At 51.7% G+C, this 26,065-nt stretch overlaps 2 protein-coding genes across 4 annotated transcripts in view; both read right to left on the bottom strand.

The window, feature by feature from the left end:
* The window catches only part of LOC144123333 (chitinase-3-like protein 1), a 28,008-nt gene extending 2,355 nt beyond the window's left edge, over positions 1–25,653 (bottom strand). Inside the window, exons 1-3 of the mRNA XM_077656188.1 lie at positions 25,538–25,653; positions 24,149–24,271; positions 44–211 (exon numbers count right to left, since the gene is read on the bottom strand). Of these exons, the coding sequence (XP_077512314.1) occupies positions 44–211; positions 24,149–24,271; positions 25,538–25,552 (306 nt within the window). The 5' untranslated portion in view covers positions 25,553–25,653. The remainder of the gene's footprint in view (positions 1–43; positions 212–24,148; positions 24,272–25,537) is intronic.
* LOC144123332 (chitinase-3-like protein 2) overlaps positions 1–26,065 on the bottom strand; it is a 100,161-nt gene that overhangs the window by 44,513 nt on the left and 29,583 nt on the right. The window contains exon 7 of one of the 3 annotated variants that reach the window (XM_077656187.1): positions 25,617–25,730. The exons of the other annotated variants lie outside the window; for them this stretch is intronic. Within the exon in view, the coding sequence (XP_077512313.1) occupies positions 25,641–25,730 (90 nt within the window). The 3' untranslated portion in view covers positions 25,617–25,640. Of the gene's footprint in view, positions 1–25,616; positions 25,731–26,065 lie in introns of those variants that run through there. 3 annotated transcript variants of the gene reach the window in all.

Raw genomic sequence — 26,065 nt, forward strand, 5'->3', positions numbered from 1 at the left:
GTTAATCCCCTCAACATCCTCGCATGTGTTCATTTAGTCGTACCTTGTTGGCAGATCGCCGGATGTTGAAGGGATAGTAATCCTTCAAGACATTGTGCATCACGTTCACGATTGGGTACCGCTCACTCTGCCTGCAGTTTCCGGCGTAGTCGTCCTCGTCCACCGTCCATACGAAGCCGCCACCCAACCACCGGTCCCTGAACCACCTCACCTGCGTGCAGACCAGTCAAAGCAGGCTGTTATACTCCGCCACAACTTTTTCTGGCAATGAAGTGAAAGCAACAGAGCTGAAGCACGACATCTTCGTACGCAGCGCAATATAGTCCACGCTTGCAGTTATTGGTTTTCTCTTAAAACATATCACCATTGTCCGTTGTTTAAGGCTTATTTCTAACACAACTGCTAACGTTCAATATGGAAATTCAAATAAGATACAGTTTTGTGGATTACAACAAATTTGTACGGCACGTCTGGTTACAAGAATCTTCCATTAATCCTTCCCTTGGACTTCTCGGGAGGCGTTGCAAATAAAACGAAGGCTAAAACGCACGAAGAATAAAAGAAAAAATTCACCGCCAACATTGCCTCAGTGGTCGACTGAAGAGTGTTAGCTACGGGAGCTTCAAGTGTTTACATCAGTGTGCTCAGCAAACGTGGAGAAAACCAGCCATCTTCGCTATATCCGATATATTTCCACGTTATTTCAGTTAATACATTTTATAAACGTGTGCATCACAACAAGACGAGCTGTTTGACACCATCCGGAACCCGCGGCTTCATCTTCATCTCAATTAGTAGTTTTATCCTCAGGAACATGGCAAGTCATTTGACACCATTTCGAACATGTTTCGTCAAACGGATGGCCCCCAAATTTTAATCAAATGGTGGTCCCGCAGGGGAGGGGGGGAGGGGGGTTGCGGGAAGGGGTTTTACTTCGATGACCGCTATATTGGCATATATATCACGGATCGAAAGGGTGGATACCATTTGAGGCTCTACGCGCCCACTCTTGCTATGTGGTATATGTTTGGTCACGTGGTAACTGTCCTGGTCAATTGGACCTTCATTGCAGACAGACGCGTCTTTGACAAACGTAAGTAAGAGCTCACGCTCTTAAAAAATTTCCGATTCACTTCATCTCGAGGAAGAATTATTTCTACTCTGAACACTGGATTAACAGGAAGTTAACAAGATAAATCAGCATCCAAAAACAAAACCACGATAACAACTAACGCAATGGAGAGAGCGGCGCCGAATAGGCGTACGATCGCGCAACTGACCGATGTCGCAGTAAAGCGCACGGTCCAATTTTGAGCCCGGTGCTACTGGTCCGTTGAAAAAAGTTGCGGCGAAGAACGCCGACAATCATACACAATGCCCCTACACGCATTTAGCGATATCTTTAACTTAATAGCACGAGTTTGAAGTGCGCTCTGATCCCAGCTGTTGCAGTTTATGCGTGCCGACGTTACGATTGCAAAGGTGAGTGTGGGCACAACAGCTGAGCAAGAGTTTCGCAACTTAGTAACTTTAGAGGAATATATTAGATACTAGGAAAGACGAAATCATGTCACCTGAACTGGCGAAAATAGTGCTGTCGGTTCGACTTTGTCCAGATCCGCGGAAAAATCGTAATACAGCCAATCCTCCGGCGCTGATCGTTACGATTACAGCACGAAGGAGATATCTGAAATGATGCATCACTGCGTTGACACAGACTGCAGAACGGTGCAGATTTGGTTTCCCGTTCGCTTTTTATTCGGTTTTTGCGGCTCTACGAGCGTTTTGCGAACGTGTTTCCATTAGGCTGGAGGCGTCTGCTACACGGATCTCTACTCTTCGTTTCTTGTCTCAGTCGCCAGGTGCCGGGCGGATTGGTTAATGGCACTAGACAAGCCTCCGCGGCGTGGCGCCATCTGTCCGCGTTCAAGAGAGGCACAAGATCAGGTCGGGCCGCCGGCCGCAATATCAGGATCTAAATATATTCTTACACCGTGCCCCAGGCTCACCCACTTATGATCCGTTTCTTTGTTACGTGTATCAAAGCACTATAGGCCGCGAAAGCGAAATACTCTTGGGCTTATCAGGCTCGGTCGGCCTGATGGTCGGCCCGAGCATCTGCCACACGTCGATCACAGCGCGGAAGAGCGTCTACAGCATTTTTAAAGGCTGGATTTCGCATAGCACAGGTGCTGCATAAAACAGCTCTAAGGAACAGGGAAATATAGGAAAATAACTGAGAGACAAGTAAGGATAGTCGTTGGTGAACTGCACGTACCAGCGTCGGAACATGTAAACACTTACCAACTTTGCAGCCAGAGGTCGCGGAGGTCGCGGTATTGAAATGCCATCTGAAATCAAGGCCGCACTGAAATACGAAAAAGGAGGAACTGCGCCCTGGACTGCGTCGTGGATAACATATTAATTCCTTTCATCGTCAACAGTCGCAACCCTTGGCTGGCACTGGTTGCCACTCCGTGGTAGAGTTAAATAACGATTCTTGTCACCAATACGGTTACCGAAGCCGTGGCCTAGTTGGTCGGGGCGTCCGCCTCGGCTTCGGGAGGTGCGGGGTTCGAACCCCAGCATCGCCGGACACCCACCGGTTCCATAAATAGGGTACAAGCGGCCGCCTTCGCCAGACCCCCGGCAGTTACCTGGTGTGCGCTTGGAAAGGAGACCCCTGGCCGTAGTCGAATGCGTTTGGAAAGCTCGTGCAGTTGTAAAACTCTCAAAATCCAAAAAAAAAACGAACTGCACGGATGTGTAAAAAATGCAAAAAAAAAAATAAAATGCAAAGCCCTCCAAAAAAACACTAAAAATGTTGAAGAAAATCTAAAAAAAGAATAAAATGCACTAAAATGTCCCCAAAAAAAGACACAAAACGAAAAAACGCAAAAAAAACAACAAAATGAAAAACTCCGAAAAAAAACAAAAAAATGAAAATGCCATAAAAAGTGGCTGCACAGAGTGCCTAAGCGCACAACGGTCTCCTTTTTTTTTCGTCCAGAAGCACCGTTTCTATAGTCAGCTCTTTTTTTTCCACCACGTCCTTATAGATCGTATCTAGCCAGGTACGCGGCCTCGATGCCGTATTAAGTTTTTCTTTTTATTAGTGTCAACTGTCAATCGTTGCTTTATAACTAAATCTATATTACTGAAGACCTGAGTCTTATTATTTCCTGTTCCACGCCGTCAAAGGCAGTTGTCGATCCGCTTTACAACCGTGTTGCATTCGGGTCAATACGTTATGGCTTCATAAAAACTGTAAAAAAAAATAAGGCTGATTTAGCGCACTTAGGAAAATGCGAATTATGTACGCTAGCACTTCGGTGTTCACTCCGGTGTTCACTTTGGTGTTCACTTTAATGTTCACTTCAATGTTCACTTTTTAATTTCCTGCAACTGTCTTTTCTCCTTCATCTTTTTCTCCCCTCACCCCTTTCCCTCCGTGCAGGGTAGCAAACCGGTTATTCGTCTCGTTGACCTCCCTGCCTTTCCTCCTCCCCCTCCTCCTCCTCAGTGTTAACTCTTGGTTTCACTTCAGTTTCGGTTCGAGGCTCGTTTTTCAAAGTCAAGCAGGCTTCAGACGAAGATCGGTAAAATCAACGAGTGGGGACCTCAGTGATAGCGCACTAAAACTAAAGGGGAGGGTATGACGCGGTAGCGTACGGAATCGGTCATTCTCTACATTCGTAAACGCTGGGAGTCCGCCACTCCTAATGCAGTTGTGCTGCAGTTAAACGATGCGCCACTGCCCCGGATGGTGGTCGACTGCTACTAGACACAGCAACCGATGGGGCTTGTAAGACCAGGGTTTCTCTTCCCGAGCGACCAGCGTCGCCAGACACACAGTGTGGAAATCGATGGGTGGGGAGGGTATTATTTATAGTTCACTATAAAAGAAGCTCCACACTCTTCTGTCATCCCCTGCACTCGAAGAAGTAGAGCGGTAGCTGTGTCTGAACCCCTGCTTCAAGCCTATCAGTGTATCAAAGCGCTAACTGAATATCAGGCGAATGAGCGAATGATTGGCTGGAGAAATCGTCAGTGTTTGCAGAAAATGGACGGTATACTTAGCCACGCAGACGAGTTTTTTTTTTTTCGTCATCGTGTGACGTTCTGTATGCCGTTGTTTCTCAGGACATATGCTAATATTTTATTGTTGCAAGCAGTAATGTAGTGCTTCTACCTAGGGCGGTATTCTTATTCTGCACAGTCCAGGGAGATTTGCGACTCCAGGACAGGATAGGCTTTCTTTTTCTCGTAAATACGGCTATAATGTAGAAAGCCGCGCTCTTACTAGTCAGAGCTTTTTGGCTTACTGGCTGGTCAACAAAAATTGAACTCTCCAGCTCGTGAAATTAAAAGTGTAGTTAAATTAAATGCATCTTCGCCTCGTTATTCGATACTGAAGTCGATACTCCAGCCAACTAACTGTTCGTATTCGATTGCCATTAAACAATGCATATGTGCACATGTTGCTTTGAACGCGTTATATTTGATAGCAGTATGAAGCATAAAACAATGGGCATGGAGCATAAAATACTGTAGCAAGAAACTTAACGAATCCCTTTGAAAAAGAAGGAAAAGAACACGGCGAAAGCAGTTGATGGTGCGGACTTACAGAACGGGAAACCGAACAGGGGCGGCGGATTGGCGGATTGGTTTTTGGGGAAAGGAAATGGCGCAGTATCTGTCTCATATATCGTTGGACACCTGAACCGCACCCTAAGGGAAGGGATAAAGGAGGGAGTGAAAGAAGAAAGGAAGAATTAGGTGCCGTAGTGGAGGGCTCCGGAATAATTTCGACCACCTGGCGATCTTTAACGTGCACTGACATCGCACAGCACACGGGCGCCTTAGCGTTTTTCCTCCATAAAAACGCAGCCGCCGCGGTCGGGTTCGAGCCCGGGAACTCCGGGTCAGTAGTCGAGCGCCCTAACCACTGAGCCACCGCGGCGGGTCAAGGGCTTTTTCTTTACTGCTACTACCCATAGGACATGTGTATACGCTACAAAAGGTGACCTGATAAACTGAGCTATAGTGTTCGGGATGGACACGACGTTTCTTTTTGTTTTTGCTAAGCAACGTTTCAGTGGAATGCCGATATCCCTAGTCCTTTTATTTATACGCTTTGCGTATCAGAATGAACGGCTGCTGACTCCAAACTCTGTGTTTTAGTAAGCTTCTGCAGGCAATAAACGCTACATAAGCGGTCGACGTAAGTGTTTTACAATGGTGATTTGAATAAAGCCAATGTTATAAAACGGCATCGTGAGAAAACCTTTCACTTGTGCTTGGCAGTTGTTTCCTTCCTTCATGCACACGCGGTTTCGTACTGGGGACAAAAATTTCCGGGACGCGAGTTCTAGGAAAAACGCTTATTGTAGCTCCACCTCGCTACATTGTCGCCTGATATTCTATGAAGGCATTAAAGGCCTAAATGCGCCTTCCTCTCTTCACAATATCGGGTGGCTGCATAAACGTTTCTCCTAGAAATCGTGTCCCGGAAACTTATGTCCCCGGTAGTACTCTCCATAATCGGGAATTTTGCAAACAGAGGAAGGAAGTCAATTTTTCACAACCAGCAGAATTGTTTCGTGGCTTTGTGCAGCCTTTAGCCTGCCGTCTTGCGAAAAGGACCGGGTTTCCTAACGAAAATTCCTGATTTATCGCGACGGTCGTTACGTCCTCAGCACGGCCAAATTTAAAAATCTGAAAACTAGAATATTTCGAGCACCTTTCATTGGAATATCATATCTCAGTATACTAACCCGACCCACTCATCCACCTTACTCTCACCTTATCCTCCTTCCTTACTCTATCCACTAATCACATCCAATCCATCTTAATACATTTCCTGGGGTATGCCCACTTCCGAAATTGTGGTGGTCCTTTGGAATTTTGTCGGGCGGGCCAACTTCAAAATGCTATAGGAATTTTTTTTAAGATGTGATTAAAAAGGCCCCACAATTTTCCTCACACAGACATGCTGCCGCGAGTCAGCGCCCTGCCCTTTTTCTGCTTGCACTACCGTTAAAAAGGCCTATTCCTATAGCCTTAAATGAAAACACTTCTAAGAAATGAACGACGCCTTTGAAAGGCATATGCACAGTTTCATCGAGCTGATCATAAAGATGGCTTATGGTTTATGCGGGTTTAACGTCCCAAAGCGACTGAGGCTATGAGGGACGCAGTAGAGAAGGTCTCCGGAAATTTCTACCACCTGGGGTTCTTAAACGGGCACTGACATCGCCCAGTACACGGGCCTCTAGAATGTCGCCTCCATCTAAATTCGAGCGCCGCGACCGAGATCAAACCCGCGTCCTTCGGGTGAGCAGCCGAGCGCCATAAACACTGAGCCACCGCGGTGGCATTGATCTTAAAGACTCGCATACAAAGCGAGCTGATCGAAATTCTACGCTATGTGTCCGAGCAGACGAACGACATTGTGCTGACAGTGCTTTCCAGGGCTACAAAGCATACCTCAGAGTCCAATATCCTTAAACACAAGGCGCTAAAGACCTGCGATCAAGCACCTCAGCCTCCGTGTGAACGGCACGTCAGCTCACACAACACATTGAGATTGGTGTTAATAGGAACTCAAGAGATGTAGTTGTGGCCATCAAAAAAAAAAAAATGAAGCAGCCCAGCAGGAGCGGGAGCTTCGAGGAATGGCACGAGTACTATCGGCTCGTAGTGCGGCTGCATGCCACTGCAGCGTGGATGCTTTGCCTTGCCACTGCGTACTCTCAGCCTCCTCACCCTCTACGCTGGCTGTATGTGCTCTTCAACCACGTGCCATGCGCCGTCGTGGTCACGTGGTGGAACGAGGCGAGCGTCCCGTGCGAAGGGAAATATGTCTGCAAAACATGAACGTGCAGTCGCGTGACGCAACGGTGATGTAGCGTCTACGTCACGGCTACTACGTTGAATCAGCGCCTCCTCGGCGGTTCTCTCTTTCGGACGCTTGGGTGGCGTAGGCTGCATCACTTCGACTGCTCGCAGCGCCACAGTCTACAGCCGTAGAGCAATCTCGGAAAAAAGAGTGAGCGTTGGGGAGCCCAGCAGCTTAATTCCTATTAACGTGATAGCGTTAAGACTTCCGTTCTGCAGAAACTCCGGTATTGTCGTCGGTGTTGTCACGTGACCTTGTGGCGTTATCACAACCTGCCCATCGGATTTTGAGCAAGCTGACCGCAGTGGCAGGTGGCAGTTAAATTAATTATTGGTCGCGACAGGTTGCTCGTGAAGAGCAACCTGGGTTGCGCAAGCCCCACAATTAGCAGCGCCTGCCATCCCAGGGCAGTGGCGTACGGCATAACCGCTGCATTTATGCGCCAGGAGGGGTACGAGGACACCTAGGGATCTATGAACGTAAATTAGTGAATGGTGAATTCCTCATATATGGGCCTTAACCCATTAAAGGGGCTGTGAACCACCTTCTGAAGAGAGTGCATAAACTCGCTCAATCACTACGTTGTCTTATTATGAACATTTGAGCCAAATAATGCACTTCTACACCCAGCATAGAACCCACAATCGCGTGCGAAAGTTGTCCAGTCATTTCCTGCGATTTTATCATGCTCGCACCCTCCTCTGTCGCACGCTGCTACGTAATTCTATTCAGAGACGGCTATTAGGAAGATTCAGGCGTCATTCGGCAACCACGGCTGCGGCCAGTCGGCAGCGTCACTCCGGCACGTCAAGAAGCTCTGCCCCCCTGGCAATTACTGCGCGAGTCCGCGGTGGAAGCGGTGGAGAAGCGCCGACCTTTGAGCGTGCAAAAAGTGACGAGAGGAGAGGGAAAGGCGCGAAGACACTGAAATTCAAATTTCATTAAAGATAACTCAGCTTCTACAAAGCGCATGAGAAAAATACTTGCTGGAGAATATTCGTGAAGCGGCATCCATTATCATCCCAGGATTACCGCACCTTTAGTGATAGCCTCTTTAGTGATAGCTATCGCCCAAGTGTCCTCTGCAACTTCTTCCTTTGTTCTCACTCTCATTGTTCAAAAATAATCGTAAAAAGAGTCGATTCAGTGTACCGCCTATATAGAGCCGCGGACCTCTGACTCCCACGCGGCTTATGCGGAGTCATGGCCAGTTGTCAAAAATCGGCGCACATTTTAAAGGACACTGAAATAAAACTAGACTGAACACTATGAAGTCTGCACTGATAGATTAGCGTCACGCAATAGAAAATATGGCATTTTTACCAAAAACAAAGTTTTTATAAGGCAGAAAATTGGGTAAAAGCGAAGTGCACTTTGCGCACACCGCTTGCTTGATTCGTGCAGTGGCGGTTGGTGACGTATATATGAGATTTTGGGCGTGCCCACAATCCCCAGGGGTGGGACAAAATATAGTTAGTAGAGAAGCCTGGGAGACCCTGCTACGAAGCGTGGACCCCCACCATCCAGCGACGCAACATCCATCTGGCGGAAGAGGCCGCAACAAGCCACGGGCTGCCTGCAGCCAGCCTCTAATCCGCGGGCGCTCGACTCACCGCCTTCCCAGGCCTTCGTGCGGGGGGGGGGGGGGGGGGGGGCGGGGGAATGGAAATAAAAGTTGTTTCAATCAATCAATTAATCAATCCCGGGGAGCGTTATTTAGCCGTCAATGGGCAATGGCCGTCGAAATACGTGGTGAGCAGAGCAGAGAGCGTAGCTATAGGAAAACGAAGAGACTGATAATTAAAACAGCGAGAAACAGACGAGGTATACAAACTTTAGACTCAAAAGCGAGCGCTGAATCTTCCCCCTCGCATTTTGCGCACTCAAGCTGCCTGTGGCCATTGTACGTAGCGAGTTCAGAACCGCCAACTATCGACGGCATTCACACTTTGTTTAGCTGGCTAAGTGGCCGGTGGGGGGGTTTCGTTCTTACTTCAGCATTCGAAATGGCTACTTTGTGCAGGCTGCGGGTGTTCTTTAATTGCGAAGTGTCTACTTCTTTTACTTCGCGCACATGCAGACAGTCCCATGCATGGTTGGTTTATTGGTTTATTGGGGTTTAACGTCCCAAAACGACTCAGGCTATGAGGGACGCCGCAGTGTAGGGCTCCGAAAATTTCGACCTCCTGGGGTTCTTTAGCGTGCACTGACATCGCATAAGGCCGATTCACACTACGGTCCGTTCGCCCGCCGCCCGCGCATCACGTGTTCATGCGCCACTAAAAACTGGCCTGCGATCCGATGACGTCAAGCGGATGCGACGGACCAAAAGAGCAGACGACGCGCTGGGTGGACCACTGTTGCCAGATTATTTTAAAGCGTTTGGCAACGCTGGTCAAACTGGTTTTTCCTCCCGACCCATGTCTGCGATTGAATGGTGCAGGTGCGGCCCTTTGTCCAATTCCACAATGGCCTGGGCCGTCTTGCTACCCCAGTCGATTGCTTTGTGATGGTAGCGAACGCAGTCCGTACAGCTTGTCAAAACAGCGCGCCAGCTCAACGCCAGGAAGCGAAATGCGACAGCCGAAATATTGGCAAGAGCGGTGGTTGCCAGAGCTGGGGCGCGCGCATTCGCCGGCCGCGGCTAATTCCCGCGAGGGGAGAGGCACTTGAACTTCCTTGGTTGTCCAGTCCGCGGGCCTACAGCACGCCTCTCGATACGGCGACGCACGAACACGTGATGCGAAGGCAGCGGGCGAACGATCCGTCGTGTGAATCGGCCTATAGTGCACGGGCCTCTAGAATTTCACCCTCATCGAAATTCGACCGCCGCGGCCGGGATAGAACCCGCGTCTTTCTGAGCCCGTCGAGGAGGCGCTGAGACTACAGTGGTAGTCAGAAAAGGTTTTTTTTTTTTCAGTTGCCTTTTGTCACGACTTGGCAGCAGTAGGGTTGAAATGCGGGCCAGTTGGAACATTGTAGCCAGTTACAAAAGACAAGGGACAAGAGAAGGAGTGTCGTCAACGCTGACCATTCGTATTTTCCGGGCCGCGGAGGAGCTGTTGAGTTCGGCGCCCAACTCGGACCTGGGAAGAATTCCTAGCAGACAAACGTGAAGGCACGTGATTCATCTAGAAGCAACGATGCGGCCAGGTCTGGCGGTCGCGGCAGCAGCGGCGGAAGCAGCGGCGACGTCAAGTGGCCGAGTTTGCCCTCGGGTCGCCGGACTAAGCGTGATGCTGTTGTGCGGTCAAGCCAGTGATGTTAAATGAACAACATCTGCGACCTCTGTCGAGGTAGCAGCTGTCTTTCATGCCGCAGTGGTGAAATCGACACGACAGTATTCGATCACTGTCTTTACCCCTTTTCATCGACCGAGCTAAGAGAGCATCAGCACCGCCTGCTGCCGTGGGCGACACCACCAGATAGAGCTGTGCACGGGCCGCAATTCTGAGCCCGCGCCCGGCCCGGGCCCTACACTACTTCAGGCGTCCCGGCCCAGCCCGACGCTAAAGAAGACTGAGTTCGCCCGGCTCGGCCTTAGGCCGGGTTAAGGCCCGGCCTGACCTGCAATAAAGTGACGCCGACACAAAAAGAAACAATATCAGGAAAATCAGTCAATTTAAATGACCTTATAATGTTGAACTCTTGCATTCCATAAGACAAAATCGTGCATATATATACAGATGCAGCGCGCGCACAGAATTGTTATTCTAAGTTATTGTGCACAAACAAGTTGTCCATTGATGAGGGGTTAAGGCAAGTGCGGCGCTCCTGCATTATGAATCCGGCAGCGCTGAAGTTTCGTTCACCGCTTGAACTGGTGGCCAGTATGCCTAATAGACTCTTAGCAAGAAGAGCAAGTTTTGGGTACGTGGCTTCATTGCTTTTCCAAAACTGCGCTGGTTCAGATGCCGAGCACGGTGTCGATTCTGCAGCCAAGTAATCGGTCATCTCGTCTCGTTCAGCAGTCTGGTTGCTGGCTGCGTCGCTCCGCTCACTGAAGAAGCCCATGCAAGGCTTTTTTGCGGGAGGTTGTTCTTGCAGAGTGCACGAGTACTCACGTGGTATCGACGCGACGAGCTCTTTTTCGCAATCGTATACTTCCTCACGCTCTTCGGCGGAAACCATCTGATGGTGTAGAAATTGCGGGCACAACATTGCGGCCATCTTGTGCTCCATGGCCAATATGACCTTCGTCCATAGAAAGTAGTGGGCACGCTGCTGGAGTTTCGCCATTTCTGTGGCCTTTGATGGTTTGGCTTGCCCACGAAGAATGCAAAGTGCCCACGAATGCAAAGTGCAATAGGGCTTGAGGCAACTTTGGTTTTTTTTCGCCTCCAAAGCGGTCGTTGCTTTAGAAAACGGCTGCAAAAATGGAATTAGGTCTTTCAAAATTATTTTATCCACATTGTCCATCATAGAAGAGTTCCTCTCCTCAAGAAGTACTTGAATTTCTGCAATTTGATCAAATACAGGTTTTAGCATCGAAAGCTTTGAGTTCCACCTTGTCGGAACCTCCTGGCAGACGGTATGAGTGATTTGGCTAGCTAGGCGGCTTTGTTTCAAGAATTTGTGGAGTAATTTGACATTCTTCAGTGTCTTCATACAGACGGGGCTTCAGATGCAATAGAAGCTTCAGAGAATGTATTCGGAAGAACAGTATTCAGGAGATGCGCGCAACAGTTCATTCTGCTGTAGGGCCGGAGAGCACACACGATATTTGCACCCTATTCAGTCACAAACGTAGCCTTCTGTAGAGCGCCACTGTCGATCCCCAGCTTAGCGAAACACCGTTGCAACTCTTTTTCGAATGTTTTCCCCATTCTTGCGTTCATGAGGAAAATTACATGTAAAAAGAACGTGGGAGTGGAGGCGCCACTCCCTGTCAATGTAATGAGCCGTAGCCGTCGTGCACGCCACTTGGCGGAAATCGTCTGTCCACATGTCCGTAGTGATCGCACAGCGACCCTCGTTGATGGCTGTAGCAACATACCGTAATAAGTTGCTCCGAATCTGTTCTGCTAGATCGGCTACCTTTCTTGAGACAGTGGTGCGATGAGGAAGGACGCCCTCAACCTGAAGATTGCCATGGCGAGCTCCAATGCAGATTAACTCTTGATCCACTTTTACAAAGTCACTGCCACTGACTATCTCAAATGGGCGCATATCTTTGGCACATAAATGTGCTAAAGCTGCAGTTAACTTTTCCTTTGCAGATGCTGGAATCTGTGAGCTTGACGTTGATGGCTTCAGAAAAAAAGTAATGGTACTTGCGTTCGCAGCGCTGTTCTGACATCGGTGCCTCTGCAGATGCGATGTTCCCGTTTTGGAAGACTTGCAAACGAAGAAAGTCCTGCACATCTTTCACTGCACATGTCCCACAGTCAAATCAGTTGCACAGTCAACTACGATGACAAACTTATCCCATACAGCGCTTTTCGCATCAGGTTTGGCAATAAGCTTAGAGCGCCCGGTTGAAATGCTACTTCTTAGATTTTTCACCACTATACTTCTCCATGATACAAGCGTGACTGCTTGACGCTCACGGCGAAAGGAACAGTAAAGTTTTCTTGCAAACACGGATTCTTCTTCGCCTCTCTTCTTGGAGGTACACTGATTTGGCGGAAGACGGTGGCACAGAGACTCTGAGACGATGAGTCCAGAGACTGGACTTTATATACGACTCGAACACGATACAGTTACACAAACAGAGATAAAGAACTCAAGATACGCAAGCTAACAAACTATCGAGCTCAGCGCCCGCTCTTTAACGACTCTTCGTGAGCCGGGGCTCGCCTACTCCGCTATACGAAGCCTGACTGAAAAAAACCCCTAACAACTCTCGCTCTCACAGCTTTCCGTAAGCCGGGGGCCGGGCTGTCTACTTCGCTATACGCAGCCTGACAAAAACCGAACTGTAGCATCCAATGCGCTCTTCGATAAACAGGTCCGAAATTTCTCGAACGGCGGCGGTGGTTGGAGAGTAGGTGGGCGCCGCAGCGCGCGCACAGCTACGTCCCTCTATCCCTGCCTTCTAGGCAGAGCTCGAACTCTCTAGAAGCTACCGTCGGCGCGTGCCGCCTCGCCAAGGTCGCCGGGAGAGGAGGGCCCGGACCGTGCGCTGGGACGGTCTCGTGGGCGCGCGCGCCGTCCAGTTCGTTCGAGATCTTTCTCTTCCTTCGGCGGACGCGCCGAAAACGCCCGCCGTTGACGATTGCACACTCGAAATACGAGATGAGTGGCAGAGGCGTGGTCTCGTTCTCTAGGCCATGAGTACCGTGCCGCGGCTGGAAGACTTTTTTACTGATGAATTCGAGGTGGTGTCCGTTCTGTTGTCAAAGTGGATATGCAAAAACAAAAATAAGATGCGACAGCACAGCGCTCACTCCTGCCGATGTTTCTCTTTATGTGAAGGGAGGGTGCTGTACTTCGCCGACAACAGAACACACACACGCACAAAAAAAGAGCATGCGCAGGGAGGAAATGAGCGCCAGAGGAGGCGGCATCTTTTTACCGCCATTCATGTAGAAGGGGCTCCCCTAGCCCACCTTTAACGAGGGACATTTGCGGTGGACGGCCCCCGCCATTGTTGCTCGCAACTAGCATGGCCGGACTGGAGGAGCGGCGGCGGCGCGCGCTTTCCGCTCCTCGCGCCCGGCCGTCCAACCACTACTTGCTCCTACCGGGAAGACGAACAAGAGAGAAGGCAAGCGCTTTCGGGTGCGCGTCTTCGGAACTTTGTGAAGCCTCGTCCTGAGAATGCCACAAAACACCCGATCGTCCCCTTTTTTTTGGGTGCCGACAGAGGCGAGTTGAAAAAGTTCACCCGTTTCTAAGGTGCTGCTGAAAGAAAACAGTGACCTTTCAGCATGTGCAGTGACGACGTGTGCTTCCTGTCGACTTCGGTTAACGACCAGTCTTCAAGCAATACCACTGCCCATTGGAAAAGCCCCCTATACGCCGGCGCTTGGCTAATTTGTATGTGTGGCAAAGGCGACCCCGCGTGTGCCGTACACACACTTATCTTCGCTTCCCTTCTCACCCTTTTTACTGGGAGGCGCCTGCAAGCGGCGGCTTTTCCACAGTGTCGGTATTAGGTAGAACCGAAAACGCATTCCGAGCTTCCGCTGGCTTTCGTTTGCCTTTTGTTAGCGTTTGTACTTTTCTCCCGTCCCCGTAGATTCCATTTTTGATGAATAAATACATTGCACTTCCTGCTGTACCTACATGCGAGACGACAAGCATACTTTCGCATAAGGTACGCAGTCGAGATCGGGGAGCCCGATCGGCCCATCCGAGACATAGAAAGCCTGGCCCAGGCCCGGCCCAAGCCCGAGTGAGAGAATCTCCAAATGGCCCGAGCCCGGCCCGCGGGCCGGGTCCGGGCTTTCGGGCCGGCCCGAGCCCGTGCACAGCTCTGCCACCAGTGTCTACAGCTGCTCAGTTGATCGGACATTGTTTTCCGAAATTTACTCCCCCGCCAGGAATCTGGGGAATACCAAGGGTACTACTACACGGCAGTTGGTTCGCTATTGAGACACTCATATCTCAACTGAAAGTATGTTAAAATAATTGTACTGTACAGTTTACTCGTTAACGGAGTTCGGCATCGTCCTTCGGAGCCGTGACCTGCGGGGCTGAACGAGTAACCACAGCCCGAGGGTCCCATCTCGTCTCCAACACTGGCGGCAGCGGTGAGATAGAAGCGCAATTCCCAACACCGTTTACAGCCCATTGGAAGGAATTCGCGAACGTAGCTACAATCGCAACTATCATAGCAGAGTCAGTCACAATGGTCTTCTGAGATCATATTTACTACGTAGCAAATCAATAAACACGCGATAATCGACAGCACAGGTTGTCGTTTATTGAGCCATTTGCGGCCGCGCGCGCGCACGTTGCTGGGTTAATTGTGCCGCGTCCATAAGCCGCCTTTGTCGGAGCCGCTGGTCCGCCTTCTCCGAGGTGGCGGCGAGCTTCTTCCGAGTCCCGGGGCGGCCACATTCTCACAGCCGGCCTCCTCTACGGCGCGGCGGCGACGGAGCCGAAAACCGCGCCAGCAACGGAGCGGCGCGGTGTTCTAATCGAAAGAGGCGCCGGAGACCGGCAAACCAGTTGTGGCGGTCGCTCGCTCCTCGCACGCTTCTCCCGCGTGGAAAAAAAAAAAAAAAACGGCGGTGGCTGAGCCCGAAGGAGATGCCGAAGGTGCGGTGAAAGTCGTCTGTCGTCTGCTTGCCCGTTGCTTTGCTTAACTATTATCGCAGAACAAACATGCGATCTCTCAAGCGGTGGCAAAAGTTAGAAGTAAGTTGAATAACTTTGCGCAATTCCACATTTTAGCGAAACACCACGCGTACAGCACCAAAATATATTTATACGAATATAGCAAGCTACTATTAAAGCGCTGCGCGCACTGCAGTCACATTATTCCGGCCAATGTGAACGAAATCGAACATATGTAGGGGGTAATGAACTCTGTTATCAATACAGGAATGGTTTGTCAGGGCTTGCTAGATTGTTCTTTACACTAACGTTCGAGATTTAGGCTAGCAAAACAGTTTGGAGAATATTTTACCAGGATCGGCTAATTGAAGCGATGAGGCCCTAAAAGCTAGCAACAAGTAAACGGTGTTTCAACGCAGCTTTCATCGCAGGAAGCGGCTAAAAGCCGTCAGCTCGGCGGGTGGGTGGCGGCCTTCGACACAGCGCTCGTGTCGTCGTGTTTGTTCCGTCCTCGTGTTTTTGCAGGCTGTTTTACCACGGAGAAACTCCGCGTTGGAGAAACTCCGTGCTGGAGAAACTCCGTGCTGGAGAATTTTTGCGCGCTGTTTTACCATGGATAGTAGTAACCAACTTGCTCAGCTTTCCGTACTTCTTCCAATGTTATTCCTATGATACGATTTTTTATTACTCCGTTGTTTTCATCTCGCGTTTCTTGATCCTCTTTACTGTCTTTGCATTATTTTTATTTGAGTTTGTTTTTCTGCTCTTTATCTTATCTGCCCCGTCACCTCTATCCTCCTTTTTGTCTTCTTCACCTGAATGGTTGTTCTTTTCATCAGCCATTCCCTTTTCTTCAGTTTAAACCTGGCTTTCAGTCCCCCACTTCGTTACCGTCCCGAACTCCCTCTGTTCGCCACAGTCCACGGGCCGTGTTTTTTTTTTAGGTTTTGTCTAAGTTAAGGTTTGTTCTTCGGGCTCCACAGCAGGTGCCACACCGTCCGAGGAGGCATAACAGACGAGATCAGGCAACACTTGACTGAAGGAAGGCAAACTGAATCTTTATACAGGAATTCACATAATTGCACCAGAATAAACGGCGAGTGATTACGTGGAACTGGCTTAGGGCAAATCTTCCCTCCTTGGCATCACCGAAGATGCAAGGGATCGAAGTCTAGCTCAGAACAATTTTCCAGGCTCCGGAGCCCGGTATTGAAACCTAGGAGCCTGTCCCACATTTGGCACCGCACAACCACAACAAACTAACACATTATTTGTATACAAACTGCATGGCATGTCTTCCAGTTCCGCAAAGTTCAAACCCCTCTCCCTAAAATACTCAGCACGATAAGAACATCAGAATTGCTTTTAAAAAATGGCATTCCGGGAACGGGCCCTCAAAATGATTGGCCCACTAGGTTTACGTGCCACGCCCTATACTTCCACAGTATTACTCAAACTCTCTCCCTTACCAAGTAAAAAGATAAACACACGAAAATACGTCAAAGACACTCTCAAGTGTCGCCGGCTTCCTGAGAACCCGTGACCTGGCGGCTCCCATCATTACGGCAATTATCGATTTTAACCGAGCCGCTACAGCCGCAAGTAACAAACTACTCGTCTTCGTGGCGACTGTTGACAAGCGTCCCCCAAAATCTGACCGTACGCTACGCTTATTTGTTCTCAGCATCGCGCGAGCGCCCAGACCCGTCTCGCCCGACGGTGATTACCCCTCAGACCTAGGTGGGGACCTCTGTGGGGTTCCGGGAAAAACGTCCCCCCCTCCTTCCCTCCTGCTCTGTCTTGGCCGGTCAACGCTCGCCTGCGCGTTGACCGGTAGCGCGAGAAATCCAAATACACAACAGTGGTGCTACTTGAGCGCAACAGATGCAAATTCGCTTATCGTATATTCCGCGCCCAATGCAAACATTAAACTCATCCGAGACTCGTTTACCTGGAACGCCTCGTATATTACCAAATAAAATAAAACCGTCATCCGCTCTCTGTTCCTTGGCAGCGGGTGCTTTTCCGGGCGCAAGACACGTGCATCTGACCACGGAGAAAAGAAAAAAAAAGGGGGGGGGGCTTCTTTTCTTGTGTCCGGTGGTGGTGGTGGAAACTTTACTAGACACAAGGGAGTTTAGGACGCGCAGGTCCTTGGGCACCGGCACGGCCACACTGCACTCAAACGTTCATGTCCCGGAGGCTCATGCCGCTGGCAGCCCGGCCTGTGGCGATGTCTTGCTTGGCCGGGTACTGGGAGCCCTCGCACCCACGCATCGCCGCCGCCGAAGCCGCGACGCTCGCCAGCGCCATCTCTCGCTCGCAGCAAGCAAGCCGTGGGTCACGTGAGGCGAGTTCGCGCTGTGACTGGCATGTTTTTTGTGGGGCGGGGCTCCGTCGCTGCCGCTCGACGGAAACGTAGAGCAGGGCCCAGCGGCACCGGCCACTCGATTTGGGGGGGGGGGGGGGGGGGGGGGGAAACCGGTCCAAATTCATCCCCCTCCGGCGGCGACGGAGGTGACGGAGGAAGCGAAAAACCGGCTGTGAGAATGTGGCCGCAGGAGGTGTCCCCGCAGCGAGGAACGCGGCGAGAAAGGAGCGACGGTTGCTCATGTGACCGGAATTCCTTGCGTGCGTTGGTCTGCGTGGCTCAGGCATTAGCGCGGCAGATGCGTGGTTTAGACGAGTTGCATGACAGCAGGCATGGGTAGGAGGAAGACGAGGAGAACTGGCCAGCATAAAATGCCGCGGCTTGAGAACGAGTTGAAAATTCGAAAATCTGAAGCAGAAGCCGAAAAGGCAATAGCAGAAGCAGAAGCCGAAAAGGAAATAGCAATAGTAGAAGCAGAAGCCCGAAGGGCAGAAGAAGAAGGCGAAAGGGCAATAGCAGAAGCAGAAGTCCGAAACGCAGAAGCGGAAACGCGAAGTCAGACTGAGGCCGAAGAGCGCATTGCCCTGCAAAATTTCCAGTCTTCGTCGGCGAGCGACAGGCAGACCGCCGCTGGTTCACATCCCGATGGGCACGTGTGGACAAGCTTGGTCACAATCGCTCCGTGCGTTGATATCCCTGTGACGCGTTCCGACGCGTTGAGCGTATCGGATAGCAAGCACGACGCGGCTGACCAGCCCCGATTAATAATAATAATTGTTTTTTTGGGGAAAGGAAATGGCGCAGTATCTGTCTCATATATCTTTGGACACCTGAACCGCACCGTAAGGGAAGGGATAAAAGAGGGAGTGAAAGAAGAAAGGATAATAGGTTCCGTAGTGAAGGGCTCCGGAATAATTTCGACCACCTGGGGATCTTTAACGTGCACTGACATCGCACAGCACACGGGCGCCTTAGCGTTTTTCCTCCATAAAAACGCAGCCGCCGCGGTCGGGTTCGAACCCGGGAACTCCAGATCAGTAGTCGAGCGCCCTAACCACTGAGCCACCGCGGCGGGGCGACCAGCCCAGATTAGTAAACGGCGAATCGGACATCATGGTAGCCGTTTCGGAAGATACCGCGCACGCCGGAACTGAGAGGAGCTTCCCGGCGCGTGGCGAGCTTAGCCAATCGAAATGCTCACGTGATGCGACGGCCTCGACAGCGTATATAGGCATCTGGCTGGACGGCGCTGCAGCCACGGTGTCTGACGTTGCCGTGTGCGAAGAGCCGACTGAGACGCTGTCCGACGGGTCGAGTGGATTGGAACACGTGTGCGAAACGATCCAGGTCGGAAAGACGAACAGCGCGGTAGACACCGTGGCAGCTCTTGTGGTGGAGACCCCCACGCCCAGTGGGACATCCGAGCCAGTCCCCGACTCCTCTCGCAGACCGGGCAGAAAACGTGAGACGGCTACACTGGCTGAATTCCTCAACGACGCCGCGGAAGGCGAGGCAACAGAAATAGGTGCGTGCGACGAGGCCACCGAACTCAGGAAACGAGTCACTCTCGCGAGAGAAACACACAGTCTGAAATCGCGAATGGCGTGTTAAAAGCCGCGGCAGTCTAGCTACCAAGAACCGAATGCGAGTGAGTACCTGGGACGCACTGTGTCGCATCGAGAGCTCCGTACGAAAACGAGCGTACAGTAGCTAGGAAGCTTGCGAGGCGGTGCAGCTCCCTCGACGCAACGCGCCTGCCCGACTCCTGCGACCAGTAAAGGGGCGCTCACATTAGCGGGAAAACGCGCAACGCCGGGCGTTTCCCGCGTGCCGCTTCCCGCCCAAGCCGGTTTTTCTCCCGCGGACAGCCTGCTCTCCCGTCCCGCGGAGCGATGGGTTCGGTACCTATTTTTCCCGTGCCGGTGATTAAGGACAGCCAATGGGCGCCGACCGTGAACCGTGACGTCGGTCCCAGCTCAGTGACCCCTTCGGCGGCGGCGGAGGCTGCGCGCGTCCGGCCGGCCGGCCCCGGCCGGCCGGGGCACTCGGCGGCTGCTTTGCCAGGGCGACGGGAGGGGAGCTAGCAGGGTGCGCTTTCCAGTCTTCTCTAGTGTCACGTGACTATCCCCTTCTCTTTCTGCTCGTTCGGGTCCTCCCTCAGCGCCTCCTGGCCTCCTCTCTCCACATTCCAAGACAACCGCAGCGAGAAAACGCGCGTAGTGTGAGCGTCATTCCGAGGAGCTGCGAGGCAGCGTCGACGTTGACGCTGTGCCGGCGCGGGAAGCTTCCCGCTAGTGTGAGCGCGCCTTTAGTCGCAAATTTACCCGAGCCTGAGTTATGCTACACCAGCGGGCATGAACATTCCCGCTCGCCTTTGCTCTCCTGTGTGCGCTCGAGTGCAGCGGCTGGATTGCGAGGCTCTCCAGAGACACTGCACGAAAAAGTCTGTTGTTGCCAGGAAGAAAGAAAAGGAAAGTGCACAGGCCTGCTCACTGGCTCCAGAAGGGCCACAATGGCTACCACGTGCAGATAGTAGGAGAGTAGAAAGATAGGATAGAAAGACAGGATAGTAAAGACGCGCTAAAGACAAGGCCGATCCCGGAGGTAGTGCAATACCGGGCCAACCGGTGGCGGGAGTGAAGCATCCTTCAAACTCTCTGCCACATTTCCAAAATAAGTCCCATTGGACCCGTAACAGATTGAAGAGAAGTTTATTGACCACGGGCCTGGAAGGGACTGGTATCCCTCGCAAAAACATTAGCACAGAACGGCGAGTAATGTCGCCCAACATAAACTAATGACATGGTTTAGCGACAATCTACTTATGCAAAAATGCACGTTGGCATGAAATGCACAAATACAAAAGGCATAAAAGTCCAAAAGAGTTCAAAAGAGGGTCCATACGTGCGGGGGGGGGGGGGGGGGAAGCACGCGGGGCATGCCAACACACCGCGCACAATCGCCGCACACAAAGATCGCGCGGCACACTCAGTATGGCAGGAGCTGCACGGTGACGCGGCCCCTGCTTGTGTGGATGAACCGGGTGCTCCTCCGGCGTAGGAATTCTTCCTCGTCGAGGGTGACCCAGTCTAAGCACGCCTGTTCGAACAGGCGCGCTCTCACCCTCAGCAACAATGGGAACATGGCCCGCTGAGGTCGACCCTGCAAGGAAGCCACGCCTCTCTGCCGCCACAAAACAAACGCACCCACACAGAGTAGAAGCCGCACAAATGACTCACGTGACCGGGTGCGGGAGTTCAGGGAAACAAAAAACATACGCGACATGAGCCGCCAAAACGTTCTAGCCACCACGCAGTCATACATGGCATGCTGCAGGGTTTCAGTGTCGCCACACTGAGGACACCGCGAAGAAGGGGCGATGCCCCACGCTGCGACACGGACTCCCGTGGGCAAGACCCTCCAGCCTCGCAGCCAGCCGAAGTCACGAACATCTGGTGGAAGAGTGCCAGACGTCAAATCTCGCCACCGCACCCGCCTGCTCCGTGCGAGCTGTTCTGGAGTAGCCTCCTGGATAGCGAGGAGCTCGCAAACACGGGAGGCCTGTGTCTTAGTGACGTCGACCTCGGGCAGAGCGGCTGTGAGAGACTCGGCCCCCCGACAGACATACCTAAAAAACCACGGCGGCTGTTCGGCTGAAGGACCTGTTACCGGACCAAAAAAGAGGCGCCGCGACGTCCCAAGAAGGTAGGCGAGAAGTCCCCTCCCCGGGTAGTCGGTGACGTTGACCAGGTCGCGGACGCCTCGGACAGCTAGAACACTGCACATGGTGCGTAAATCGGGCAAGCTGAACCCGCCCATGCGCGTGGGAAGGTGGAGGAGCGCGCGAGCGACGGTCTCAGTCTTTCCCGCCCAGAAAAAAGCGCCACAAAGTGTGGCCAAACGACGCATGAATGTGCGCGGCGGACAGGCGACGCGAGCTGCGTAGAAGAGTGGCGCGCACACAGATGATCTGATTACAAAAGCGCGCTCAGATAGCGACAAGCGAAAACGCGCTGCCACTGCGAGACGTCGCTCTGCGGTCGTTCTTAACTACGACCACGACTCGCGAGCTACCTCTCCTGAGGAGAGGAACACGACGCCAAGGACCTTGACCGCCGAGACCCACTCAACGTCGCCCAGCAGGTCTGACGTAAAAGCGCCAAAGCGCAGAGCTTTGCTCTTGCCCCTGTTAAGCAGGGCGCCGGACAGCTCGCTGTAACACGCAAAAAGCCGTAAGAACGCTGCATAGCTGTCCTCGTCTCGCAGAAACAGGGACACGTCGTCAGCGTACGCGGACACCTTCACCTGACCTTGGCCAGGCAAAGGGAACCCGCGCACCGATGGACACTCAGTTACGCGCCGCAGGAGTGGGTCTAAACACAACACGAATAGCAAAGGCGACATGGGACAACCCTGTCGTATGCCGCGCTCGATATTGAAGTGGTCGCTCAACGAACCGTTAAAAAACAATCGAGCTGTAAGGCCGGAGTACAACTGTGCTAACCGCGCCACGAACTCGGACGGAAAGCCGAAAGCCCCGAGAACTCCAAAAAGGTAGCGGTGCTCAACTCGGTCGAAGGCTTTAGCCTGATCAAGTGAGACGAAACAACCCGGTATTCCCGTTCTCAAGGTGAACGTGAACAAGTCACGCGTTAGTGCGAGAGACGAGAACACCGATCGTCCGGGCACACTGCATGTCTGTGCAGGGCTTATGAGCTCCGCTAAAACCGTACTCAACCTTTTAGCCAGCAGTGACGCCACAATCTTGTAATCTGCATTAAACAGTGTGATCGGGCGCCACGCTTGCGGGCCAGATGGGCTCCCGCCAGGCTTAAGGATGAGCACAATACGGCTCTCTCTGAAGGACTCCGGCCTCTCGCCGTCCCTGACGAAGGCGTTCACCATCTGGAGAAGGTGTTTCTCCAGAACGGTGTAAAACCGCGCATAAAAGCTAATGGGAATGCCGTCAGGGCCTGGAGCTGAGGCAGCGTTCATGCCTTTAACTGTGGCAAAGAGTTCCTCTGAGCTCACCGGAGCGCCGAGCTGTGTGCAGACATCACTCGGCACCTGCGGCAGATGGCCGAGAAAACTGCTTAAAGCGACCGTAAAGGAGGCGGCGTCCCACCGTCCGGCCTCAGAAACAAACAGCTGTGAGAAGTGATGCTGAAAAACGGCAGAGATGACAGCCGCGCTGCTGCTCCTGGAACCGTCCGGCAAAACGACCTCCTCCACGCGAACCTGACGTGTCACGTCAAGACTACCTGTGCGCACCTGCCGCAGCACTGTAGGGTCAGACACAGGTCTGGCCTGCACTAGTGCCTGACTTGCGGCTCGCGAGGACTGGCGTAGAAGCATGTGATAGCGCGCTTTTAAAAGGGCGAGGTAATCGCGCATTGCAAAGGTAAGCGGCGCGCCGCGCTGCACAATGCGAATACGGGCAAGGGTTGTGTTTATCTCCTCCGAGATACGCCTCCTGCGCTGGCGCCCTTCGCTAACTAAAAGCGCCCGCCATGTCGATTTGAGGTCATCCCAGGTGTTGGCACTTGCAACGTCTCCAACCGGGCCTTCCAACGCCTGTTCAATAGAGGTCACGCTCCACCAATCTGTCAGCAGACATGGATCCATACGCCACGCGTAGACACGGGGGGCGCCACCGCCCATGTCCAGTACTGCTGACAGAGGTCGATGGTCGCTAATACGTGGGGTGCCCGGGGGAAACGCGAGCACGTCACACGATACCACACAACAATCCAACTCGCGAGGAAACAGGAATTTGTCGAGACGACTAGCTGACCTGCCCCTCTCCCAGGTAGCACCAAAACTGTCACCATGTAGTTGTACCCACGCGTCGGTCAAAGAAAATTGAATACAAATATCCCGCAGTGACCGTGCTCCGGCGTAGGGTCGCCCCTGGCCTGGACCGCGAACATCACGAACGGGATCTAAAACACAATTGAAATCGCCAACTAGAAAACAAGGATAACAGTCCAACAAAAAAGAATCTAACAAATACAGATACTCTACGGGGTCCGGACAGTTGATAGGAAGCGAATAGACATAGGACTTCCCCAACAGTGTTCTGTGCACGACCGCACGAAGGCGGACTAGTGATGGGTGAACGACTGCGATAACTTGGATTTGCCGTGAACGTAGTGCATGCCGCGGAGGAACAACACACGAGAACTGTGCTAACGAACTTACGCTGTGTAAGAGGCAAGTCGAGGCCTTTTGTTTCTGTTTATATTGGCTGGGCAAAAGAGCCCAGCAATCATCTTATGGTGGGGTGTGTAAGACCTAGCGCGAGTCGATGCCAGAGCGCGCGCCGAAAAAAGAAAAAGAAATCTCCTGGGCATTCCTCCCGAGGTTTTTATTTTTGTTACTAAATAAAGCTTATCCTCATCCTCCTCACACTAACGCTCGTTTATCCTGCGGTGGGTGCATGACGTATTTTGCTCAGAGAAAGCCATGGGATCATCCTAAAAAGGCATCATATATGCGGAAAATTTCTGACTATCCAAAGGGAATCAGTACGAACTCTTTTTCTTAGAGCGAGACCCCAGTAGTAAATCGCCTGGTCTTGTTCCCTCGGCCGCGGTAAACGTAGCTGCTGCCTGAAGATAACAAAAGTGAAAAAAAAAATGCGTACACACCTTGACGTCCGCGCTGTCTTTGTCGTCGTAGCTGACCCACTGGTCGCCTTTAGTGATGTAGGGTGTCGATGCGTAGGTTGCCCAAGTCCGCCGCCAGCCCATGTGTCCAGCTCGGCGACACGTCTGAAATTAAGCCATTAAATATATAGAGAAGAAAATTGAGAAGAACGTTTTCAAAGCTGGCCTCTTCTACGGCAAGCCATCCTTTTGAGGATCTTTTTTTATGAGCATCGACGAGGCTGTAGTAAGGAGTTGGCCGCTCAAGGAAAGCTGTATAGGTGCGACCGAAAGGCGGCCTCAACCCCACCGGTTCGTAGTAGCCATAAAATTTGTCTTTTCAACCGACAGCCAGACGCTGTCGGTTGACCAGATACGTGGCTGACTCATTGGAGGCTCTCATGTAGACGGGTGGCGGCCAGTTCAGGGATCAGTGGCAAATGCTATCCAGGTTCGTCTGTCCGAGAGGAGCCGTGAATGCTAGGCGTGGCGGTGGCGACTGAGGTCTTCCTTCGCACGGAGGAGCGGAGACGGTGCCAAAAAGGATGCTGCGACAGAAAGTGTCTGGCACCGCAGCTCATTTGAGTTTCTTCACGTCCCGCGTTGCGCGTTTGGGTTGAAGTGCACAAATCGTGCAGGCCTGCATTGCTGTGAGGTAGCGCAGGCGCCCCAATGATTCAAGCGTGGTAGGGTGGTGAAAATAACATCTTGACCTTCGCCAACATCTCGGAAAGGAATGGAATGGTCGGTGATAGAGGACTGTTCCCCGAGATACTGGAGAAGTGCAGGTTAGTAGAAAATTAGTTTCGTTGCTTTACTGGTATTCCCACTCTCATCCACACTTTTCGGACTGCACATTTAACTTTTCTAACTGCACCCTGCCATGTTTTTGATTCCATCAATATATCCTATTCCACCCTTTTATTGCATCCCTGAACCCTATTGAACCTTTAACAGTGATTGTTAATTATCTCAATAACCGTTCTACAACCAGGCGACAACAGAATCCTTCATAAGAGGCTATATCACATTATTTTCCTCGTTCCCTCTAAGCCTAACCGGTTAAAGTATGATTACTTACAGCACTTGGCCCTCCCGGCAAACGGTGATTCCACGGAAGGAGTATCCGTGACTAGTAATCCCTTTTCATAATCGCCGGCCATTTACACGCTAATGACCGTAGCCACACTGTAAGTCCCCAGCCCCTGCGCCTGATTTGGTGCCGTCTGTTTCAGAGGGTGCGTAAGGTCAATTTCATTTCTTTCACAACGAGAAAATCGAGAACCACATGATCATATAAGTACCTGCAGGAAATGCCGATTTTCGTTTGCACTGTAAAGCCTGCGTGGTCTTCCTTGCAGCAGTTATTCTCAAGGTGAGACTGGCCCTTACCTCGACGTAGTTCATGTACCCGTCGGTTTTCGTGATCTCCGCTGCTTTGCCGAGCGGGTGATTTCTTTCAACTTGGCAGCGTCGCCGTTGAAGGCCGGGTCATTCAACGTAAAACTGCGGCCATGCGTCGCGATGCCCGCACAATCTTGTATTTGGGCACTCCGGCATTGATCCAGTTTCCTACGCACGACTCCTGTGAAAACGACAGCAATGTAGCTTAAATAGTGCCGCGTGCGTTTCGTTTCGTACGTAAGCGTATAAGCGTCAACAAAATGGTCGTAAGGGATCAATGAATTGCAACAAAAGGAGAAATGGAAGCCTCACTCCGCTGAACAATGTTTCGGCTAGATGACTTTTTTTCTTCTTGACGTCGAGTGCACTCGTCGAAACGTCGGCTAGCGAACTGAGGCTCTCTTTGCTTTCCTTTTGTTTCAACTCGCTTTGTTCAATTCGGACTGTCAAGAATTCCATTTTCCCTGCTCTTTATGTAAGTACCATGTATTTCTCAAGGGTTCTAATAGCTGCTTT

The sequence above is a fragment of the Amblyomma americanum genome, chromosome 3, assembly GCF_052857255.1.
Source record: "Amblyomma americanum isolate KBUSLIRL-KWMA chromosome 3, ASM5285725v1, whole genome shotgun sequence".
Lineage (NCBI taxonomy): Eukaryota > Metazoa > Arthropoda > Arachnida > Ixodida > Ixodidae > Amblyomma > Amblyomma americanum.